Below are 19,396 nucleotides of genomic sequence, written 5' to 3'. Positions count from 1 at the left end.
CCATATTTGTGCTTTGGGAATCATGGGTGTGCGACACACGTCGACACCCCTGCTCGGCCTCATTGCTTCATCCAGTCCTAATATCGCTCTGACATATTTTTCACCAAAGAGCGAGCATAGGTTCATGTTTTTCCCACCTCCACCTGGAGCATGCTGGGTCTGACACATTCATTGTCAGTCGTGCACCTGCAACACTCTGACCTGCATCCCAATGAATCCCTCTGTACTCCCCCCCACCTTCTCTCCCTATGTAGCGCTCTCTTCAGACTCGACAGAGCATCATCACCAGGCTCATTTCTCCCCTAATAGTGCAGACAATGCGGGTGAGCCTCCTCGATCTTATCGTCCCTGTCTGCTCACAAAGAATTTTTTAGCAGGGCCATATAATTACAGACTGATCACAGGCGTGGAAAATATCACAGCTATCCTATTCCTTGTGTTAGTACTTCTGAGCTCTTATTTGATGCCATGCACTTGAGACATATGTACTGGTTTGGAAGGCGCACAGAACATTTTCATAAGCAGTTATCTGCTTGCTTGGCATTGTCTGCAGTGCTGCCTTGAACCTCTCCCAGAGTTGAGATCGTAGTATATTATCTGCAACACCTGCATTCACAACACACACACACCAAATTCCCTGTCAGCCCTCGTGGATCTGCATGTTGAGAGTAGTTGAAAGAGCATGGAGACGAATGCACTTTCCTCACACAGGTGAGTTAAAACAGAGGTAATGTCCACACACCGTGCTGTGCATTGTGGTAACTGTAGCGGTTACAGACTGTCTGCAGTCACAGTGTGTAGTGTAATTTCTACGGCGCTGAGATCCTCGTGTTACAAGAAATAGGCAGACTTAGCTGCTTAAACTGCCACTCAGTAAGATATTCACAGTCATCGACCACGGCTTTATAAAATTTGCATAACAACAATGAAAATTCAAATCTATAAAAAGGCAATAAAAATGTACAAACACGAGAATTGTAGTTAAATTGAAATGAAAAACAAATGAGGGGATAGACGAACAAACAAATACCGAAACGGATAAACAATTAAAATAGAGCTGCATGAAAACAAAAGTGAACAAAAACTAGAAACTGTCGAGTATAAAGCCCATAATAAAAGTGATTTAAAAGGCAACTGGGGTTTTTTTCCCCCCCACTTTTTTAAGTCTTCACTGTAGAGGTTTTTACTGCCTTTATTACTTTGGGTTTAGCTGCACACCAAGACCTTCCACCCGGGCCTTTATGTACAAAATCTTAACAGGGATTTCCAGACTAACTGGCCCTCACATTAACTGTCTTTCACACGAGGCATTTTATTGGTAGAACTTGTTGGTGGATGTACACTGCCCTGGGAGGTTCAGTTCAGGTCAATAAAGTCTCTTCTCTCCAGCGGTTTCTGGGTCCTCACGGCAAAAGCCCATTCACCTTTCTTCTTCTGTCTAGACAGGGGTCAGCCAGAATAGCCTCAAGATCTCAGCTTACGTGACTCATGAGAAAATAAAAGCTCTGCTGGGAGGCAGACAACAGCAATATGCTTTCAATGTGACTGAGCTGTCAATAAATTACTATCTTTAAGTCTTGTAAGAAAGTGAGTTGATGCCATTGTTAGGGATGCATATTCTAAAAATGCTACATGATACACAATACCATTAGAGGTTACCAAATTGATACAAAATTCTAAAAAATGAGGACTACTTTTGATATCCTTCTGCGTTTTTTGCTTTAAAATTTTCTCCTTTCAGGCTGGTTTTTGCGGTGCTTCTCTCATGGTTTTATAAATCTATGCCCACCCAAAGATTGGGTAATCCACCACTCTGGTCAAGACTGAAACATGTCGATTTCCATTAGATAGGTTGCAGTGAATTCTTGCACACATCACGTCCAAAGGTTGAATCCAATACCTCTGGTGATTGCGTTACTTTTTTTTAGGCCCACCAGCAGACTGAGTTTTGCTATTTTTGATGAAATGTCTCAAAAACAAATGGCAGGATTGTCATTAGATTCAGCACACATGCTTCATGGCCCGCTAAAGACAATTTATAATCACTTAGTTGATCCATGACTTTTTCCTCCAGCGCTGGCATCCAGTTAACATTTTACTGTAATTTACCCACTACTAATTACATCAGAATGAACCACAGCTTTACTCTGTGTTTAATGCTAATTGAAGAGATGGTTAACATAGTAAGTACAGGCTCCAGAGACTCTAGCACAGCTTTGGGCACTAAGTCTTGTTGTATATTTGTCTGTTTTTCTGCTTAATCTTAAATTTTATTTTGCTAACTACACCTGACTAAATGTAAGCATTTACAAAGTCCCTTTTCCTTCACCCAACACTTTAAATCATGTTTTGTTTTAAAATTCAAAAATGTATTTTTCTACCATTACAGGTACACAATCTTTTCTGAACATGACATTGGGATACTCTTGAAAGTTGCCCTAGTTGTTTGTAATCCATCACAGTGAACAACATCAACACATCCATCTTCTGAAGCATTTAACCAGTTTGGGGTTGCGCTAGCTGGTATTGGAGAAGAAGATGAGTGAACCCTCTATCTAGACCTGTGGCCAATTTAAATGCAGATATTTGACAGTATCAGAATTATGCAGGGAGGAAATACTGAGGGGGGAAGCTAGATCATTCAAGGAAAGTCATGCAGGCATGGGAAAACATGCAAATATTAAAACTCTATACAGAAAGGCCCTCTGTCAACCAGAAGGTTCAAACCAGGAACCTTCATTCTGTAGTGCTAATCGCTGCCACAACAATGACGAACATGTTGTAATCACTTGTTTGGATTAAATTATTATGATATCAAATGTTAATAAAAAGAAATGTTTTGATCCATCTATTCCACATAAACGAGTCTTTAAAATAACTACACCACTGCTAATACCGAGGCCACTATTACTGGTATATATTTATCATTAGGAAAGATCATGAAATTTATATTGGCTGAACAATGGTGTGAAAAACATTTGCTCTGACTTCTTTCTTCTTCTTTTTTTTTTTACACTGCATTTATTTGTCACTCTTATATGTTTCAGATCATCAAACACATTTAACAACAAAGACAACAAGAGGAAATACAAAATACAGTTTTTAAACGCTGATTTAATTTATTAACAGAAAAAAGATATCCAAACCTACCTGGCCCTGTGTGAAAAATTTAATTGCCCCCTAAATCTATTAACTGGTTGTGCTACCTTTGCCAGCAAGAACTGTAATCAAGCATTTGAGAAAATTTGCAATGTGTCTCTGGCCCACATTTCACTGCAAGACTGTTTTAATTGAGCCACATTGGAGGGTTTTTGTGAATCAACAACCTCCTGAAGGTCATGCCAAAGCATCTAAACTGGATTTAAGCCTGGATTTGACTAGGCCACTCCAAAAACCTTCAAATCCACAGAAAATGTTCTCCAAAAGTCTTAAGGATCATCATCCTTGTGTTCTTTTTTGTCAGCAGTGGGTTTCGCCTTGGAACCATACTGCTACTACTGCCCCACTCACACATATGTGTTTGTCATCTAGAAAATCGAAGTACAAGAAATCCCTGCAGATTTAACGTACCTCAACCTCAGCCTTAACCAGATCATTTTTCACATAGTGTTAGTTGTGAATAGCTTTTTCCTTTAATACATGAAATCATAACTTCAGAATTCCATTTTGTATTTAATTTTGGTTATCTTTGTCTAATATGATTTTTTTTGATGATCTGAAACTTGTACACCCATCCACCATTCTCTTCTGCTTACCCTTGTCAGAGTCATGGGGTAGAAACATGTAAGTCTGACAATTATGCAAAAAGAAAAAAAAGAAATCAAGAATGGGGGAAATAGTTTTTCACAGCACTGTAGATTCTGCAATATACTCTGATGAGAACAACCCTTTGTTCAATCATGGCCAGACGGCCCTGAGGCTCTCTGTTCTGCTTTGTGCTCCGGGTGTCATGCATCACTGAGGACATCTGACCTGCCAGTCATGTCAGCAACACACTAGAATCCCTGCACAAGCAGAACAATGGACAATAGTTCATTCAGTGAGCCCAAGAAGCTTTTTCCAGTGATCTATTGAAAACCTGCCAATAGTGGAAGAACTGGACACGGTCTTTCACGCAAAGCTATTCTGTGTAAACAGACTCCATTCGAAGTGAGATCACGATTCATCAAAGCGAGTGTCTCAACTAATGGACCGAGAAAATTTATGTGCGATGTGTTTTTGTGACATGAACATTTCACATAACTTCTACTCGCAGTGTAAGAAGGCTACACGCTGTCATGTAGTTCAGAGCCGGAATCAAAGATGCGCAACAGACGCCAGATCAGACAATTAACCCCAGACAAGTTAACCAGCCGAAACAGGAACGAGTCCTGCCAAATACAATGAAACTGTCACACATCACTACTGAAAGGTTATCTTTATTTTCAACACGAGCGCGAACATGCATCTCTCCCAGAACAGCTCATGTGGATCTCAAGCCTGCTAATAACACAATCTGTCAAACGAGCTGAAATATCACAAACAAAAAAACGTGAACGTATAAAAGATCTAAAAAGCTGAATATTGAGCTTTTTGGCTCATTGATCATTCAAAATACAGTATGTATGAAGTCTTGATGTATTTTTGTACAAATTTCATATGCGTTTCATAAAGACGGATTTTCTATATATATATATATATTTTTGTGTTTTCAGTAACTTTTAAAGACTCAGACATTAATCCAAATCCCTATATAAAAATGATGACAGGGTTCAGAGACAGAAAATTCCTCTATAGCGGTATTAGTGAAGCTAAACACATGAATACGGCATTGAAGAAAGACAGGATTATGTGAATTGCACATGGCCTAAATGTAAAGTGTTAACATTATAGTAGAAGGACACCTCAAAGCGTCGGTGGTTAACTTGGGTGCTCCGTAACCTTTTTTTGCATGGTTTCTCCAAATAAAAAAAGGTGTGATGTGTTTCCAACTGTGCACAGGAGCTGGAAAATTGAGCATTGAGAGGGAAGGATTACTGCCACCCAAAAAACCCCACACACACATGTATTTGTCATCTAGGAATTCATTAAATTAAAGTACAAGAACTCCCTGCAGATATACAGTACCTCAATCTTAGCCATAACTAGAACATGCCTAAACTCAGCCCCCATCCCAACCAGCGGTTCACCTCGTGGTAAACCACACATCAAGAATTATGTGAAGACTCAGCCAGCAAGTCATTAAAATTCAAATGAGCTCTGCTACCGATAACCACAAACTGTAACGATCTGCCAAAGAAAGCGCCCATCTAGCTTTTAACGAGAAGCTCATGTTAGTGACAGTGTGGAAGGATGTAAAAATTAATGGCACCCTCCCTCAGCACAGCATGTAGCTAGGTGCATGCTTCCTTCAGATGGCAGGTCTAGAAAGCAGAGCACAAAAAGTACAGCTTCTAAATAAAAGTGCTAACATCAGGTTTAGGAAGTTTTCTGGAAGGAGATCCAGCTTTTTTAAAAACAGCTTTTTACAGTGGATATCTCAAAAACTGGGCATCTCATATCAAAACATTTTACATAGATGAATAGCACTCCAGGCCAGAGAAAAGTCAAAAATTGATTTTAAGGTGAGCTGTCCCTTTAATGTGAATGAATATAGGCATTTCAGTAGCAACAAACACACTTAATACAAGCAGACATAGATACTAAAACATAAGCTGCCAGGCATATAGTGCACAAGCTGTAATACTAACTCTGAAATACAGTGTGGTTAGATTTCTTCGGTACTAAATACATTTTTCACAATTAGCCTCATAAACTAAAGAGTGGCGAGAATAGTCTTTGACAAGATGATGCATCGTACACAAAAGCTGGAGCAAATTTATGCTGGCATGTATCGTATTTCATTGGACTTAAACTTCCAGGTAGTGAGCACATGACGCCTCTATGCATAATCCATTGTTGCTATTGATCCACCAAGCCTCATTAAGGGTAACATGTAAGTGCTTCAGCACTGATAAGGCAGTTAAAAAACACTATATTCGGTCATCAATAGCTTCTGTCCAGGAGACAATTGCAGTTTAAGCATCCTCTATTTGAAGGCAAAGAGCTTCCATAATTTGTAAAATGTCAATGGTGATTGAGGTCTTCCCCCAAATCAATGTACCTGTCAAAAACGGGCGTTTCAGAGAGCCCTTGAAATCCCACAGGATTTGCATGTGAAAATAGTAATCCAGTCAACTGATTTTTTATGTATGCTGGCTGCTGAGGCACAGTATACTTTTCAAGCTCAAAAGAACAGAGGACACAAACACGTTCAAACAGCACTCACACTCCACTGCATAGCCAGCAGAGAGAGGGAAAGAAAGAGAAAGAGAGGGAAGAGGGAAAAAAACATTCACCAAACATTATCTCGAGGGAAATACACACAAAATGAAATTGAAGCTAATGAAACTCTGGAGTTCCGCTCTTATATTTTCACATGTAAAATCAACAGGTATTTTAGCTTAACTACCTGGGGCCCATGCTGCACTCTAATAATTTAGTCCCTCAATAAAGGCCACAGCGTGCTGGCTGATATAATGGCTATACCGTATATTACAGCGTGTTGTCTGAATGAATGTTTTGATGCACCCCGAGGCCCTGCTGTGATAACACAACTGAAGGACAAGGAATGAATCCCAGTGACAGTTTATTATGTACGCTGTGAAGAAGAGAATACTGGACCTCGACATCTCTGATACAAAGAGCAAACGTGCTCATACACTCACTGGACACTTTGTTAGGTACACCTTTGTTAGCACTGAGTTGGACCCTGTGTTTTGCCTTCAGAACTGCTTTAATTCTTCATGGCACAGATGCAACAAGATGCTGGATACATTCCTCAGAGATTTTTTTCAGATACTGACCTGATAGCATCACACAGTTGCTGCAGATTTGTCGGGTGCACATCCACGATGTAAATTTACCATATCCCAACGGAGACTTGTTGACTGTGGAAGCCATTTGAGTTTTGCGACACAGCATGTTTTCCTGCTGGAAGTAGTTATCACAAGATGGATACACTGTGGTCGGCAACAATACCCAGGTAACCTGTGCTGTTTAAACAATGCTTAAGTGGTACTAAGGGGCCCAAAGTGTGCCAAGATAATATCCCACACACCAGCACACCACCACCCACACCCTGATCTGCCAAATATAAGGTAGGATAGCTCTGTGCTTTCACGTTTTAATGCCATATTCTGACCACGCTATCCAATCATCGCAGCAGAAATCGAGACCCATCAGTCCGGACAATATTTTTCCAATCTACTACCGTCTAAGTTTGGTGAGCACATTCAAATGATATCCCCAGTTTCCTGTTTTCAGGTGACAGGAGTGGCACTTGGTGTGGTCTTCTGTTGCCTTCAAGGTTTGATGTGTGTTTAGAGATGCCTCAGTTGTAACAAGTGGTTGAGTTACTGTTGCCTTTCTGTCAGCTCAAAGAAGTGTAGCCATTCTCCACTGCCCTCTGGCATCAGCAAGACATTTTCGTCCAGAGAACTGCCACTCACTGGATATTTTCTCTGCTTTGGACCATTCTCTGTGTGAGAAAATCCCAGCAGATCAGCAGTTTCCAAAAATAATCAGATAGACCTGTCCGGCGCCAACAATCATGCCACGTTCAAAGTCATTTAAATCACCTTTCTTTCCTATTTTGTTGCTCAATTTAAACTTCAGCATGTCATCTTGACTACGCTTGCATGCCTAAATTTGATAAATTGAGTTTTGCGTTAATGAGCAGTTGAACAAATTTATCTAACAACAATGACCGGTGAATGTAAACATTAAAACAGGCATATTCAAATAAAATTGTATACATGCAGTACTCATGTATACAATTTATTTACTCAACTTTTTCATACAACTTTATTGTTAAATGTTTACACTTTAAATTTACACTTTACACACAAAAAGACTAAACCCTTTACTGTGTACATTTTTGTTATTATGCCAGATTTTTAAAAAAGTAATTAAAAGTTGTTCTACTTAAATTAATCACAAATTAATGCCTCGGGATAATTATCCGATATTTGTCATAAGTAAAAGGATCATACAAACTGCACTCATTCTGATTAGTAAATTATGAGGGTATTTCGAATCACAGTCCAAGTACATTTTGCTGATAATGCTTATATGCTTTTACTTCAATAAGAAATCTGGACTATACAATCATTTGTTGCACTGCAGCAGTTTTCTTTTTTTGTATTAGTTCAACTAAAATAAAGGTTCTGACTAATTAACACATAGAAGCGGAGGACATATTAATTATGGTAGTGACTGCATTAAACATTAAAATATACTAATTATACCTTTTAAAAATCATCAAAAACAAACATCTCTTCTCACAAGCAAATGCAAATCTGGGGCACATTAAATTAAAGAGGAAACTAAGAAAATATAAACACTGCAGCAGAAGGGCCATTGTGTTTTCTCTTTCCTCTCTCGCAGTCCTAACTGCCGTGTGGCGTGCCTCTACTTCTTGCCGCTCTTCAGCGGCATGCCAACATCAGAGCCCTCACACGGGTGTGCAGTCTATGCAGAGCCTCGTGCCACCAGCCTCCAGGGATGGCAAGACAGACATGTGAACAGTGCATCTCCTGTCACTTTTAAGTTTAAGTCACGCTGCAGGAAGTGTATTAAGTGTATTGTTTTATTAACCCTCAACCAAATGAAGTGTGTGATGGAGACTTCAAAACAACAGTGACGATCAGATCTGTCAGTCAGCAGGCCGAGCCACCATTTTGGTCTCTAATTATTTAATTTTGTTGTTGTTTTTATCTGTCAGGTGGAAATTTTGTGCAGAAAATCTTGGTCTCTAGAGGATGACTGGTGTTCTCAACACTTGTTTACCTCCTGCTGCACCCTTAGCCAAACACTCCTTGTTTTCAGACCTTTTAACCATTTGTTGTAACGCTTCACTTTACTCTCCATTAAAATGAAAAAGCAAAACGTTCTCACTGTTGAATGATTTCTTACATAAAACACACACATACAGAACTCAGGTTCATTTCCATCAACCTCAGCTAGATTTAAGTTCTAAATGGCAACGTGTATTTGTTAGCGAACATGCTAACATTAGCATACTGAAATATTTGCTAACATTTCGTACACTACTTATGAGCATAATGTGTTTGTAAGTAGATTTAAGAGGCTTTTACTATTATTTTCATCTATTTACAGACATTACTTCACTTTTGGATGTCCACAGGAACGTGCTAATAAATGCATTACTACACATAGCTGCATATTTACATTTTAGCATGTTCTGACCATTTACTAATGTTTCTATACTGCTCATAAATGTTAATAAGGACAACAAAAGTAATGTCTTCCTCTTTTTTCCTCCTGTTTTCACCGTTTTCTTGAAAAAAGGATATATTTTATGTGTTGAAAGCAAGTGATAAGAACATAAGAGAACAAATAACACAATCCAGGTCTGAGAGGACCACACGGCACACCCTTTTGAAGAAGCACACGCTCTCACAGACAGCACTAAAAGCAGCCTTTTAACAGTTCCACTTAATTCATTTACTAGGATTGAGACAGGTGCCAGATAAAATACAGATCATATTTAAAAAGCAAATTTCATTCAGATATCCTGTGCTTAGCCTTACAGCACTTAAGTCCACTGTAGCTAAGTGGTCCAGCCTCTTAGCTGTACTGTTGTAGTTTGCTGTAGTTTGTTCCTGCGTGCAAACGAAACTACAATGAGGCCTCTGATAAGTCTTTTCAGCCCGTGCTGGATCATTTTCTGCTGAGGCAATGGGGACAATTTTTCCTTTTGGAGGGATGAGTGAGAGGCCGGCCTGCAGCCAGCGGAGACCTCCTCATGCTTTTCCACTCATCCCCGTAAGGAGATTGGACGTAATGGGGTTTCCTCTTCCATGGCTCCTTCTGCTCACCAGATAAACTGCAGCAAACTTCCAATAAAGTCTTAGCGCTATTCTTGTCACATTTTACAGTCATTCCAACAATAACTTTTGACGGAATACGGTTGTGACCTCATTGTGAGCGGAGCTAAGCTTTTAAGCAGGTGGCTTCGTCCCCACCCTCCAGGGCAGTGGAATAAAATAGGGGAAACAGCCCCTCTGGGGAAGTCAAACTGCAGCAATTGTCAAGAAGAGACCCAAAAACCCATGTAGAAATGAGGGATGGCGCCTCATTAAAGACACCATATCAACATTTTCCAGCTATAAATGGAATCACAATGCAATAAACAAGCTGCATTATGATTGAAAACAAAGAACGGAATAAAAATGTACTGGCTGTGTTTTCATTGAGAAACATTTATTCATGTAGCAAGCTATTATGTAGCTTAATAATAGGGTGCAGCATCCCCCCCAGGCCTGCAGGGAATGACCAAGACCTTGATATAAGGGCTTGGATTGATTTTCATATTCTCCCCGTGGCAGTCTACTGACCTAATGGCCTTATGTCAACAGAAATGACAACTAGTCTAACAGGGATATTTTATTCATTTTATTAATATTGCATTACTTGCTCGCCATGTGTTGTGTTTGGGTGTGTGAATATATACCTGGTCTGCTCAACGGCACTCCTTCACAACATTGCTTGAACTAAAAAGAGAGGAAGGAAGGAAATTTCAAAAGACATCGTCATTAGGCATCGTCTGTCTCGGCGGTTGTCTGTGTAGATCTGAACCCAGGATTTGGCGGACTCTTTGATGCATTTTCCTTGAGTACAGTTCATTATCTGAAAACATTTTGTAAACCCTGCAATATGTGTGCAAAAAAATCCAATTTTCACATCAAATCCATGCACATTTATTGCTTAACAAGATCAGCGGTTCTCAGTCCCGCTGAAATCCTCTCGGAACAGATAACATTGTTTGAGGATGCACCAAGAAAGGTGAGATACATTTGCTTCTCGTCGTATATTGATCTTCCTGTCTTTCTCACTTCGTCCAGAGTTCAACACGTTTGAACTCTGGCCTGGAAAATGGCAAGTCCCGCCAATATCCAGCCAATTTAAAAGAGCCGGTGGAATTGACCTCTTCTTAAGTAAGTATTGATTGTCTGAATCCTTGCTTGTATAACTGTATGCTTAGGAAGGTTCTTCCTGGATCGCAGGGATGCAAGTACAAAAAACTATGGTATATAGAAACTGATAAAAAATGGTGTATATTTGTCAAATTCTGGAAACTCTTGCTAGCCTATTAATGATGTTAATACCTGCAGCCTGTACTTGTATCCCTGCCCACATTATTTCCTGGATTTCATGCGTTTTAACACAGAGTGTGAGCAAATTTCACCGTGCCAATTCGGGTTTAAACTGCCCATAAGTCAGCACTTGATTAAACGACTGGAATGGAAACCAGCAGGGCTCTCAGTCTCAACTAGAAGTGAATGTCACTGAACTATAGACAATGCATTCAGAATCATAAATTAAAGTGCAACAGATTCATTTCAAGTTCAACAGCATCTCTCTGCATATGTTTATTTTGTTTTTTTGGTTTTGTTTTTATATTTTTTCTTCTTACAGCTCTAAAATAAGTATACTATCTAATGTTGCCATAACAACAAAACCATAGAACTTGTAAAATCAGCCACCACCGCAACATGTCACTTGTTTTTAAGTTAATCACGTAAAGCTATTAGCCCCAGTCTTCACGTGCATGGCAGCATTATTACAACATTTCTCTCTCAAGTATTACACTTTGTTAAAGCAATGTTTATATTTAGAATGGCCTGGATCTCAGATAGTGCTTTTCTACAACGCGTCTCAAATCCACTTCACACACACACACTTTATTCTGTGTCTAAGTAATCATTCGGCATGCAGACTGGAGCAGCCAGGGATCGAACCCCCATCTGTCCGCTCAGCAGAAAGCCTGCTCTACATCTTGAGCCACAGCCACCTGCAATTTAGGATCATCACCCTATTTTAAATGTGACTAAATCCACAGATGATGTGTCATCACATCTCATCTATACATAGAAGCATGTTCACATCCTTATTTTAATCTAAAGGTCGTGTACCCAAATAGAATGAATAAGATGTCTTTTCTGTCCTAAAATATGCTTCTTTTGTTTGTTTACTTTTGCACACACAGTGGTGCAGCGGTTAGCACTATCACCCCCGGCACAAATTTTCTGAGTTTGAATCCACCAGCAGGCTGAGGGTTTTCTGTGTGGAATTTCCTCCTACGGTCACGCTTCTTAGACTTATTGGTGAGTATAAATTGGCTGTGTATCTAAGTGAATCGCTATCAGCCTCTACACGATAGACTGGTGACCTGTCCAGAGTCTACCATGGTGGATAATCAGGAAAAATTGATGTTTGCATGCTGCCTGCATTAAATTAACATCGCACGGTGATTTTCTTTCTATTTGAGAGTACCTGTGTGGCTTAGGTTCACTAAACCACACAGGTACATTTTGTGATCTCATAATCTAATATTCAGTAATTCCCTTTTTCTTTTGTGGATAAGTCACGACTGCAAAGAAGGGTGGATATAATTGGATGGGTTTGATGGCTTATTAAAGTCATCCATATACAGTCGAGTTTTCAATTTCCATCTGCATGCTAAATCCCACTGATTTCTCAAAAGAGAACATTTGGAAATATCTAACCTATTTATCTCATCTCTCGTATACAGTACAAATTCTGCTTGTTTTTTATGCTGTTAAAAACATTTTTCATTTTATTTTTGGCACAGCTGACTTTCTTTTTATAGTCAGTAGTCAAATGTGCACTACTAAAACTTCATTCACCGTCCTCTTCAGTAACAAATCCAACTCTGTTGTTTGTGATCTTAAAAACGTTTACTTATGAGTTAAATGCTGAACCTTAGTTGAGAAAGAACTGTCAAGTTAGGAAATTAATTTTCTTTTTTTATCCACGTTTCAAGCACTTGTTATAAAGTTAAAATGTACTGAGTTGGCTTTCTATGTCAAACTCTGAATAAAAGCCAATTAGTAAGTGATGGAGAGGAAATACAAAAGCCGAAGCCACTGGTGTGGATCATTAGATATCCACAAGACAGCTGTGTTTCCATCCCTTCAGCATTGGTAATAGGCCAATTTGTGGGCATATATGTGCATATCTACTCATATGCTGGCTACTTAACATACCAACGGTGTGTTTTATCGTATGGCTGAATGCAGTACTAGGGATGTGACTAATGGACCTGAGCTGCTGCAAGCATCCACATACAAATGGCAACCGTTACCATGTTTAGAAAACTAGATATATTAAACCTGTGCCATCCGATGTCACTTTTAGAGCTTTCTCCAAAACACACACACACACAGCTCCTTCATATTCCTTTGGTGTCCGTCTTTACCATTGTCAGCTAAATAGATCACACTGCAAGGCTTCAATCTCCTTCAAATCAGTCACAGTGATGATTCTGTGAAAAAAAGGGGGGAGATAAAAAGCCGACCGGAGCCTGTCAGGGCTATGAGAGCAGAGGACGTCAATGCCTCACTTAGACAGCCAGTCTGAAGGGGCCGGTTCCCCAGACGAAGAGGACAAGACGGAGTTCACCTCCATTCAATACAAAGTTTTGCCACCGCCTTTGGGAGAAGAGATGCGACGGAGCATAGCAGGCTGCAATCCCTGATGTAAATGTCATCAGGATCAAAATCAATTTCATGATTCATTCAAGAGGCCAGAACTTTAAAACGTACAAAGTTACCTGTTATTAATTTTTTTAAATTAACAACAGCGTCATCTTCCCGCCTCTGCTCGCGTTCATGGAGTAAGGACTCGACGATTTTCTGCACACATGCAAACAATTCAAAAGTTTGGCTGATTGATTTTTTTTCCTCCTGTGGCATTGTTGCTTCTCATTTCCAACACAGCATGAAAGGCACTGAAATAAAAACATCTTAGCAGCAAATCGGCCTCACCATGGCAACAGTATTGATCACCTCTCCTGGGTCCTCAGAAAAATCTATCCCTCATGTCAATTTCCCAGCACTAACAGTTCAGCAGCTACTCACGTCTTGAATAGACAGGCATGATATTTAGAATCTAGTAATAAAACCTACAATCATTATTTAGCTTCCCTGATGATTCATTTATCGCAACAAAATGACCTGATGATTTTCACTGAGAACAATGCGGGGAATCGGTTGTCACTATTCACAGTCTTGAAGCATAAAGATTACACTAGGATTTCTTGATTATGGAGCTCAACCAATAATGAGGTCTAATTGAAATTGACTAAGAGAAGAAACTGAACGCTTTGTAGAGAGTCCGTCTGACTGAGGTCTGGTCTTTTTGATATGAATCCCCCCCCCCCCCCCCCCCATTTGCTGGTTTAATTACATCTGAATGGGGGTTTCTCAGGCATTTGATGTTTTTCACAAGACTCACTGAGTAGTATATAGATTTTATTTCAAAGCAGCCTCAGAAAGTTAAAGTTACTGCCACCTACCAAACAAACACAGTGTGACTAATGCAAGTAAGTGGGTATGTATTGATTATATTGTATCGTGTGGCCTCAAATTTAATTTGTTATCCATAATACCATTGCTTCTGGTTCCACTGAAAACATAAGTGTGCTCAGAGGCAAAAAAGTTTAAAGGAGGACTGAATCTAACTTCTCAAGGTATTTGGATTTAAGTGCGCCGAAGAAATATGCCTTTTTTTTCAGCACTTTGAGGAAATGAGAACAAATGCAAAGTGATGGATGGGTCTGCATGACAACTGCTGTCAATCCACAAGCTTGATTACAACACCTGAGCTTCAGCAACACCATGCCTACACTCTGACAGCTTGACACTTGCAGACGTGTTGGTACACCTGGTGTGAGGAGGAGAGAATAAAGAGAATTAGGGACTAATCTGGCTTCCCTTTAAACCCTCTCAGTTTCACAAATGCATAGGTTTTCATGTTACAGAGCTTGCACGAAACTGAGGAACTCTTGCAACCCTCGCGCCGTGCAACAAAATAACAAGTGCAGTTATGCTTCAAAGCGTAACTGCAGGGTTTTGAAATCTTGTAATAATAAAAATTTAATTTATTAAGTGAGCCTACAAAGAGAGAACAGGAACTAAAGCTAGGCTGAAGATTGTGGTGTTGTGGTGGGGACGATCAGTCCGGCAAAAGGAACCACAAACCCTGGATATAAAAAAATGAGTATATATATATATATATATATATATATATATATATATATATATATATATATATATATATATATATATATATATATATATATGTACACAAATGTGTGGCATGTGTAAGTGTCTGTAGAGTAGAAAGGGAAGACGACTGGGTGGGGGTTAAAAGCTTGTTAAGTACTCTGACGGTCTTACAGATGGAATTAACCAGCTACTTACACAATTTGTCGAACTGAGCTGGAACAAAAACAATGACTGACAAGACTCTGAGTTACAATCTGCAACCACAAATCATTAGCACCAACACTGCATGCAGCTCCTCCCCAGTTTAAACGCCACTTTAAACTTGCACAGGAAAAACTGTACAGAATTATGCAAAAGCATGCACATGTTTTTTCGAGTAATTAAATACTTTGCTATGTAGATGTGTTTTAAATAATTAATCTTTCTGTACTGGTGCCTTGCTGCATTTCCCATTTCACTGCAGCACCAGCAGTAGGCCAACATCATCAGTTGACTCTCAGCCAACAGAAATAGAGACGTTTTCCTATATGCTCAAGCTATGCCATTAGGAAATTAGTCTTGTGAATTCCTTTCATTTACTTGCAGCCATCAAGCTCAATCAGGCTGCAAAGCGATGGAAACAAGCTTATTTTGCAGAAGGGAAGCCACCCCCTTCCCCCGTAGGTAAAAGCTAAAGGAAACTCAAGCATAACTCAATGCTTTCAGGTTCAAAACAATTCATAAAACCGCCTGCAGTCTGACGTACAAGAGGTTCATATAATCATGTGCAATCATATGAAACAGGCCTTTTATTCTCAGGAGGGGGTTGTTGAGTTTGGGTGTGATTGTGTCAGGCTGTCAGTGCCCACTCATCCAGACTCCGGAGTGAGACTGGAACAGACGGGAGCTGTTCTTTCAGCACCACCGGGGACAAGCAACAGCACTCTCAGCTGTCTCATCCACACAGTCTAGTGGATTGAAAAACCACCCAAACTCACTTCACCTTCCTTTTGTGCCCCATGTTTTAAGATGGAGAGAGGCATCAGTGAGAACACATCGAATCCAATACCACCATCTGAAAATAGATTCTTGCTCATGATGGATTCTCTCTCTCTTTTTTTGTTGGTGTCCTTTCTCAGACACAGTTTTCAGCTGTTTCACTTTTGCTGTCCTTTCAAGCTGCTTTTGAGCGTCAAAAAAAGTGTGTTTACCCCTCTCTAAAGCGCATTATTACCTCCAAATTCAACAAACTTCTGCTGCAATAGTGGGAAAAAATGCGATTATCTTAAAGCCACAAAACTAGTGCACACGCTCAGACTTGCCTGGAAGAGGCGTAGGATGTTGGCAACCATAATCGATACTGAACTCGCCGAGGCTCCGATGACTCCCACCACTTTTTCAGGCTTGACAAACACCGGTGGGTCCCCGTTAGTGCACCGCACGTCGGAGGTGTCCTTCGTGATCAGCGCTTGCACGAAAGTTAACGATTGCTCCAGCGCATAAGTATCCCTCGAACAAGTGTCCAGCACCCGTGCGCCTAAGGTGATGTTGGGTAAGAGTTGCTCGTCCTGGTTAATTTGGTCCAAAGCGTACATCATGGCCTCAAGCCGCTGGATGCCGTTCTCTTTTTTGAGGTCCCCGCACGGCGCACCATCGATTCCTCTGGCATGCACCGGGAAGAGTCCGCCGAGGGTCAGGTGTCCCTCAGTCCGTATCGAATGGGGTGCATAAGTCTCCTGAGGCAGCGCGAAATCTATCACAGTCCTCATAAGCCAAAACACCCTCCATATAAAGCTCAGCTTCACGCGTACACCGGGACAAGCCATGATCAACTTTTAGGAAGGAAGAAGCCTGCGATCCGACGATGATGAGACCAGAAGAGGCTAAGAAGTTTGCTAAAACGAACCCATTCTTGTCACCAGGGAGGAGATTCAACAAGCTGGGCTGAGGAACCAAGGGGCAGCAGAAGACTCAGGCGAACTGCGCCCATCGTTTTACAGCCAGGAGTGAGCGGTTAAGCTTGTTGAATAGTGAAGCCCCTAACGGAAATTTAGCGCTCTCAGGAAGGGAGGCTACATCCATTAGTTAGAGAGAATATCACTGAAAGGAGACGAAAACCCGCAGCAAATTATCTGGCCTAATTTTGTCCATTTATGCTAAATCCAAAGAGCGAATAGAAACATAATGAAACCGCTGCGAGGAACTGGCATATCTTCACAACCCAAAGCCCGGAATTTAAGTATCGTGTAGTAGGAATTATCGCTTTAAATCAATACTTCTTAGGACCGGCAGAAGTGGGTGACATTCTCCTTCCCCAGAACAACTCCACGGGAGCGCAGGAATGGCTCGCTCGGCTGTGGTGTTTGTCTCCCAGGGGTGCATATCATCTCCACAGTCTCCAAAGGAGGGGAGGGAATGACGGAGGGAGGGAATGAGGGGGGGTGGGTTAAAAGAAAAAGGAAAAAAAACGGTTAGTGTGAACGCAAACGTGCGTTCATTAAGCAGTGGACTAAGAAAAACCAGCTAATTAAATCCCCGACTCTTTCTCAGTCTCCGCAGCCGGTCGCCTTTATACAAAATGAATGAGTCACAGCGAGGGATTCACTGTGTGCGCCGAGTTTTCAGCCCCCTTTCGACGCGAGACGTCATTCAGCTGGCAGCAAAAAAGAAAAAGGAAAAGGAGAAAAAAGATTAGCATCACTTTGTGGAAAGGTTTCCAGGAAGTTAGCGCTCGCTATCTTCAGACAGAAGAGAAGGTAAACAAGGCAAACAAATGCACTTACAGACTTGAATAATAAGACAATTGTTCCTCTGAGTGCCTTTCAGTGGCTGCATCTCAGCATTATAATCTCTGTCTCCCTACTTCCTCTTCCTCCGTTATCCCCCTGAAACACACACACACACACACACACACATAGACACAAAAGTGTTTTTTCCCCCCCTCTTTTCTTTTGATGTTGACGGTGGCAGGCATGGAACAGAGATCTGTGGCATTATGAAAACACAGAAGAGCTGCAGGTATGAAGGGCTTCACCCGCCGACTAAAAAGTGGCTTTCCTGAAATAGTTTTGGATTCATTACTGATGCACCTTTAAAACGGAGCAGAGAGGGAGGTATGGGAGGGAGAGAGAGCATAGCAGACACGTTTGGAGGGGTCCAGGCTGGTCTCCAAGGCAACCCTTCTTCAGAAGACTCCTGATTCATCCTGTGCAACCCTCCTGCCCCCACAAATACACGCACATCACCCCCCGCCCCCTTACCACACACACACATCATCAACATCATCCTGGATAAACATACTGGTCCACAGACTGGTGAAAATTGCCCACACCTTTAGGAGAACGGAGGCCTCACATCTTCCTAACAAAACTCTATCATCACCAAACTATTTAATTGCACAGATGGTACTTTTACAAACAAGAAGATTATGATAATTTGCTTTTGTGGGCATGCATTAGCCAGGGACTCACTTGGCAATTTGAGGCATTAATTAAAAAGGTAGTTTCTGCTTTGCATTCAAAGTAAATCGCACATTCAAAATAACAACAATAATCATTGTAGTCTCTGCTAATGAGTACATGTTCAGTGGGTTACGCGGAGAGAAGGGGAGCGAGAGAAGAGGTGCCCGCTGAGCACTCTGTTAATACATAATTCATGCATAAGCCTTCATTTTCAAGTAACCTTAGAAACTGACCACTCGCCAGCCAACACACATGCAGCAACAGCATCCACATTGTTGGTGGAAAAGTAAAGTACAGTGGCACTCTGGGAAACAGGAAACAGGAAGTGGATTACAGGATAAGTCCCTTAAGTTGGTTTATCATTGAATAATAAGCAGCCTCAGAGAGTTGTTTTATCGTGAAAATGATTATGAGGCATGGAATCCCATTTTATGAACGTGTTCATTCCATTAGTTTCTGTTCAATTAAAAGATTAGAAAAGGCGATGTAGTTCTAATTGAAACATGTCCTATTGACATTACAGGCTTGGATGGACAAATTTCTAATTAATTAAGTTGAGATTAATTCGAGCCTAATCCGGCCATGTAGTGTATTTATCTTCATTAGCCACGCTGAGTACATGAATATCTTTCAACAGGCAACTCGTGCATGTCCAATGTAGTTTTGGGTGTACATACTGTACACTGGGGCCAAAATTCATGAGATGCACTAAAAATACATTTAAGGAAACTGTGTGGGAACTGCAGGGAACAGACTGCTGGGGAGAGAAACCAGGGATGTGAGAGGGGAGGGAGGCAGATGGCCACCTCCACAGTGAGCACA

At 40.8% G+C, this 19,396-nt stretch overlaps 1 protein-coding gene across 1 annotated transcript in view; it reads right to left on the bottom strand.

Moving 5' to 3' along the window:
- The window catches only part of LOC147305932 (metabotropic glutamate receptor 7-like), a 75,706-nt gene extending 57,859 nt beyond the window's left edge, over positions 1 to 17,847 (bottom strand). Inside the window, exon 1 of the mRNA XM_086276374.1 lies at positions 16,436 to 17,847. Coding sequence (XP_086132500.1) covers positions 16,436 to 16,939 — 504 coding nt within the window. The 5' untranslated portion in view covers positions 16,940 to 17,847. The remainder of the gene's footprint in view (positions 1 to 16,435) is intronic.
- Positions 17,848 to 19,396: the final 1,549 nt, after the last annotated feature.

This window comes from Aulonocara sp. 'chitande type north' Nkhata Bay, linkage group LG20 (genome assembly GCF_057382095.1).
Source record: "Aulonocara sp. 'chitande type north' Nkhata Bay isolate Kocher_YH1m ecotype deep benthic linkage group LG20, A_spYH_male_GT1.1, whole genome shotgun sequence".
Taxonomy (NCBI): domain Eukaryota; kingdom Metazoa; phylum Chordata; class Actinopteri; order Cichliformes; family Cichlidae; genus Aulonocara; species Aulonocara sp. 'chitande type north' Nkhata Bay.
The sequence above is the reverse complement of the archived record's forward strand: the minus strand, read 5'-3'. Positions and strand labels throughout refer to the sequence as shown.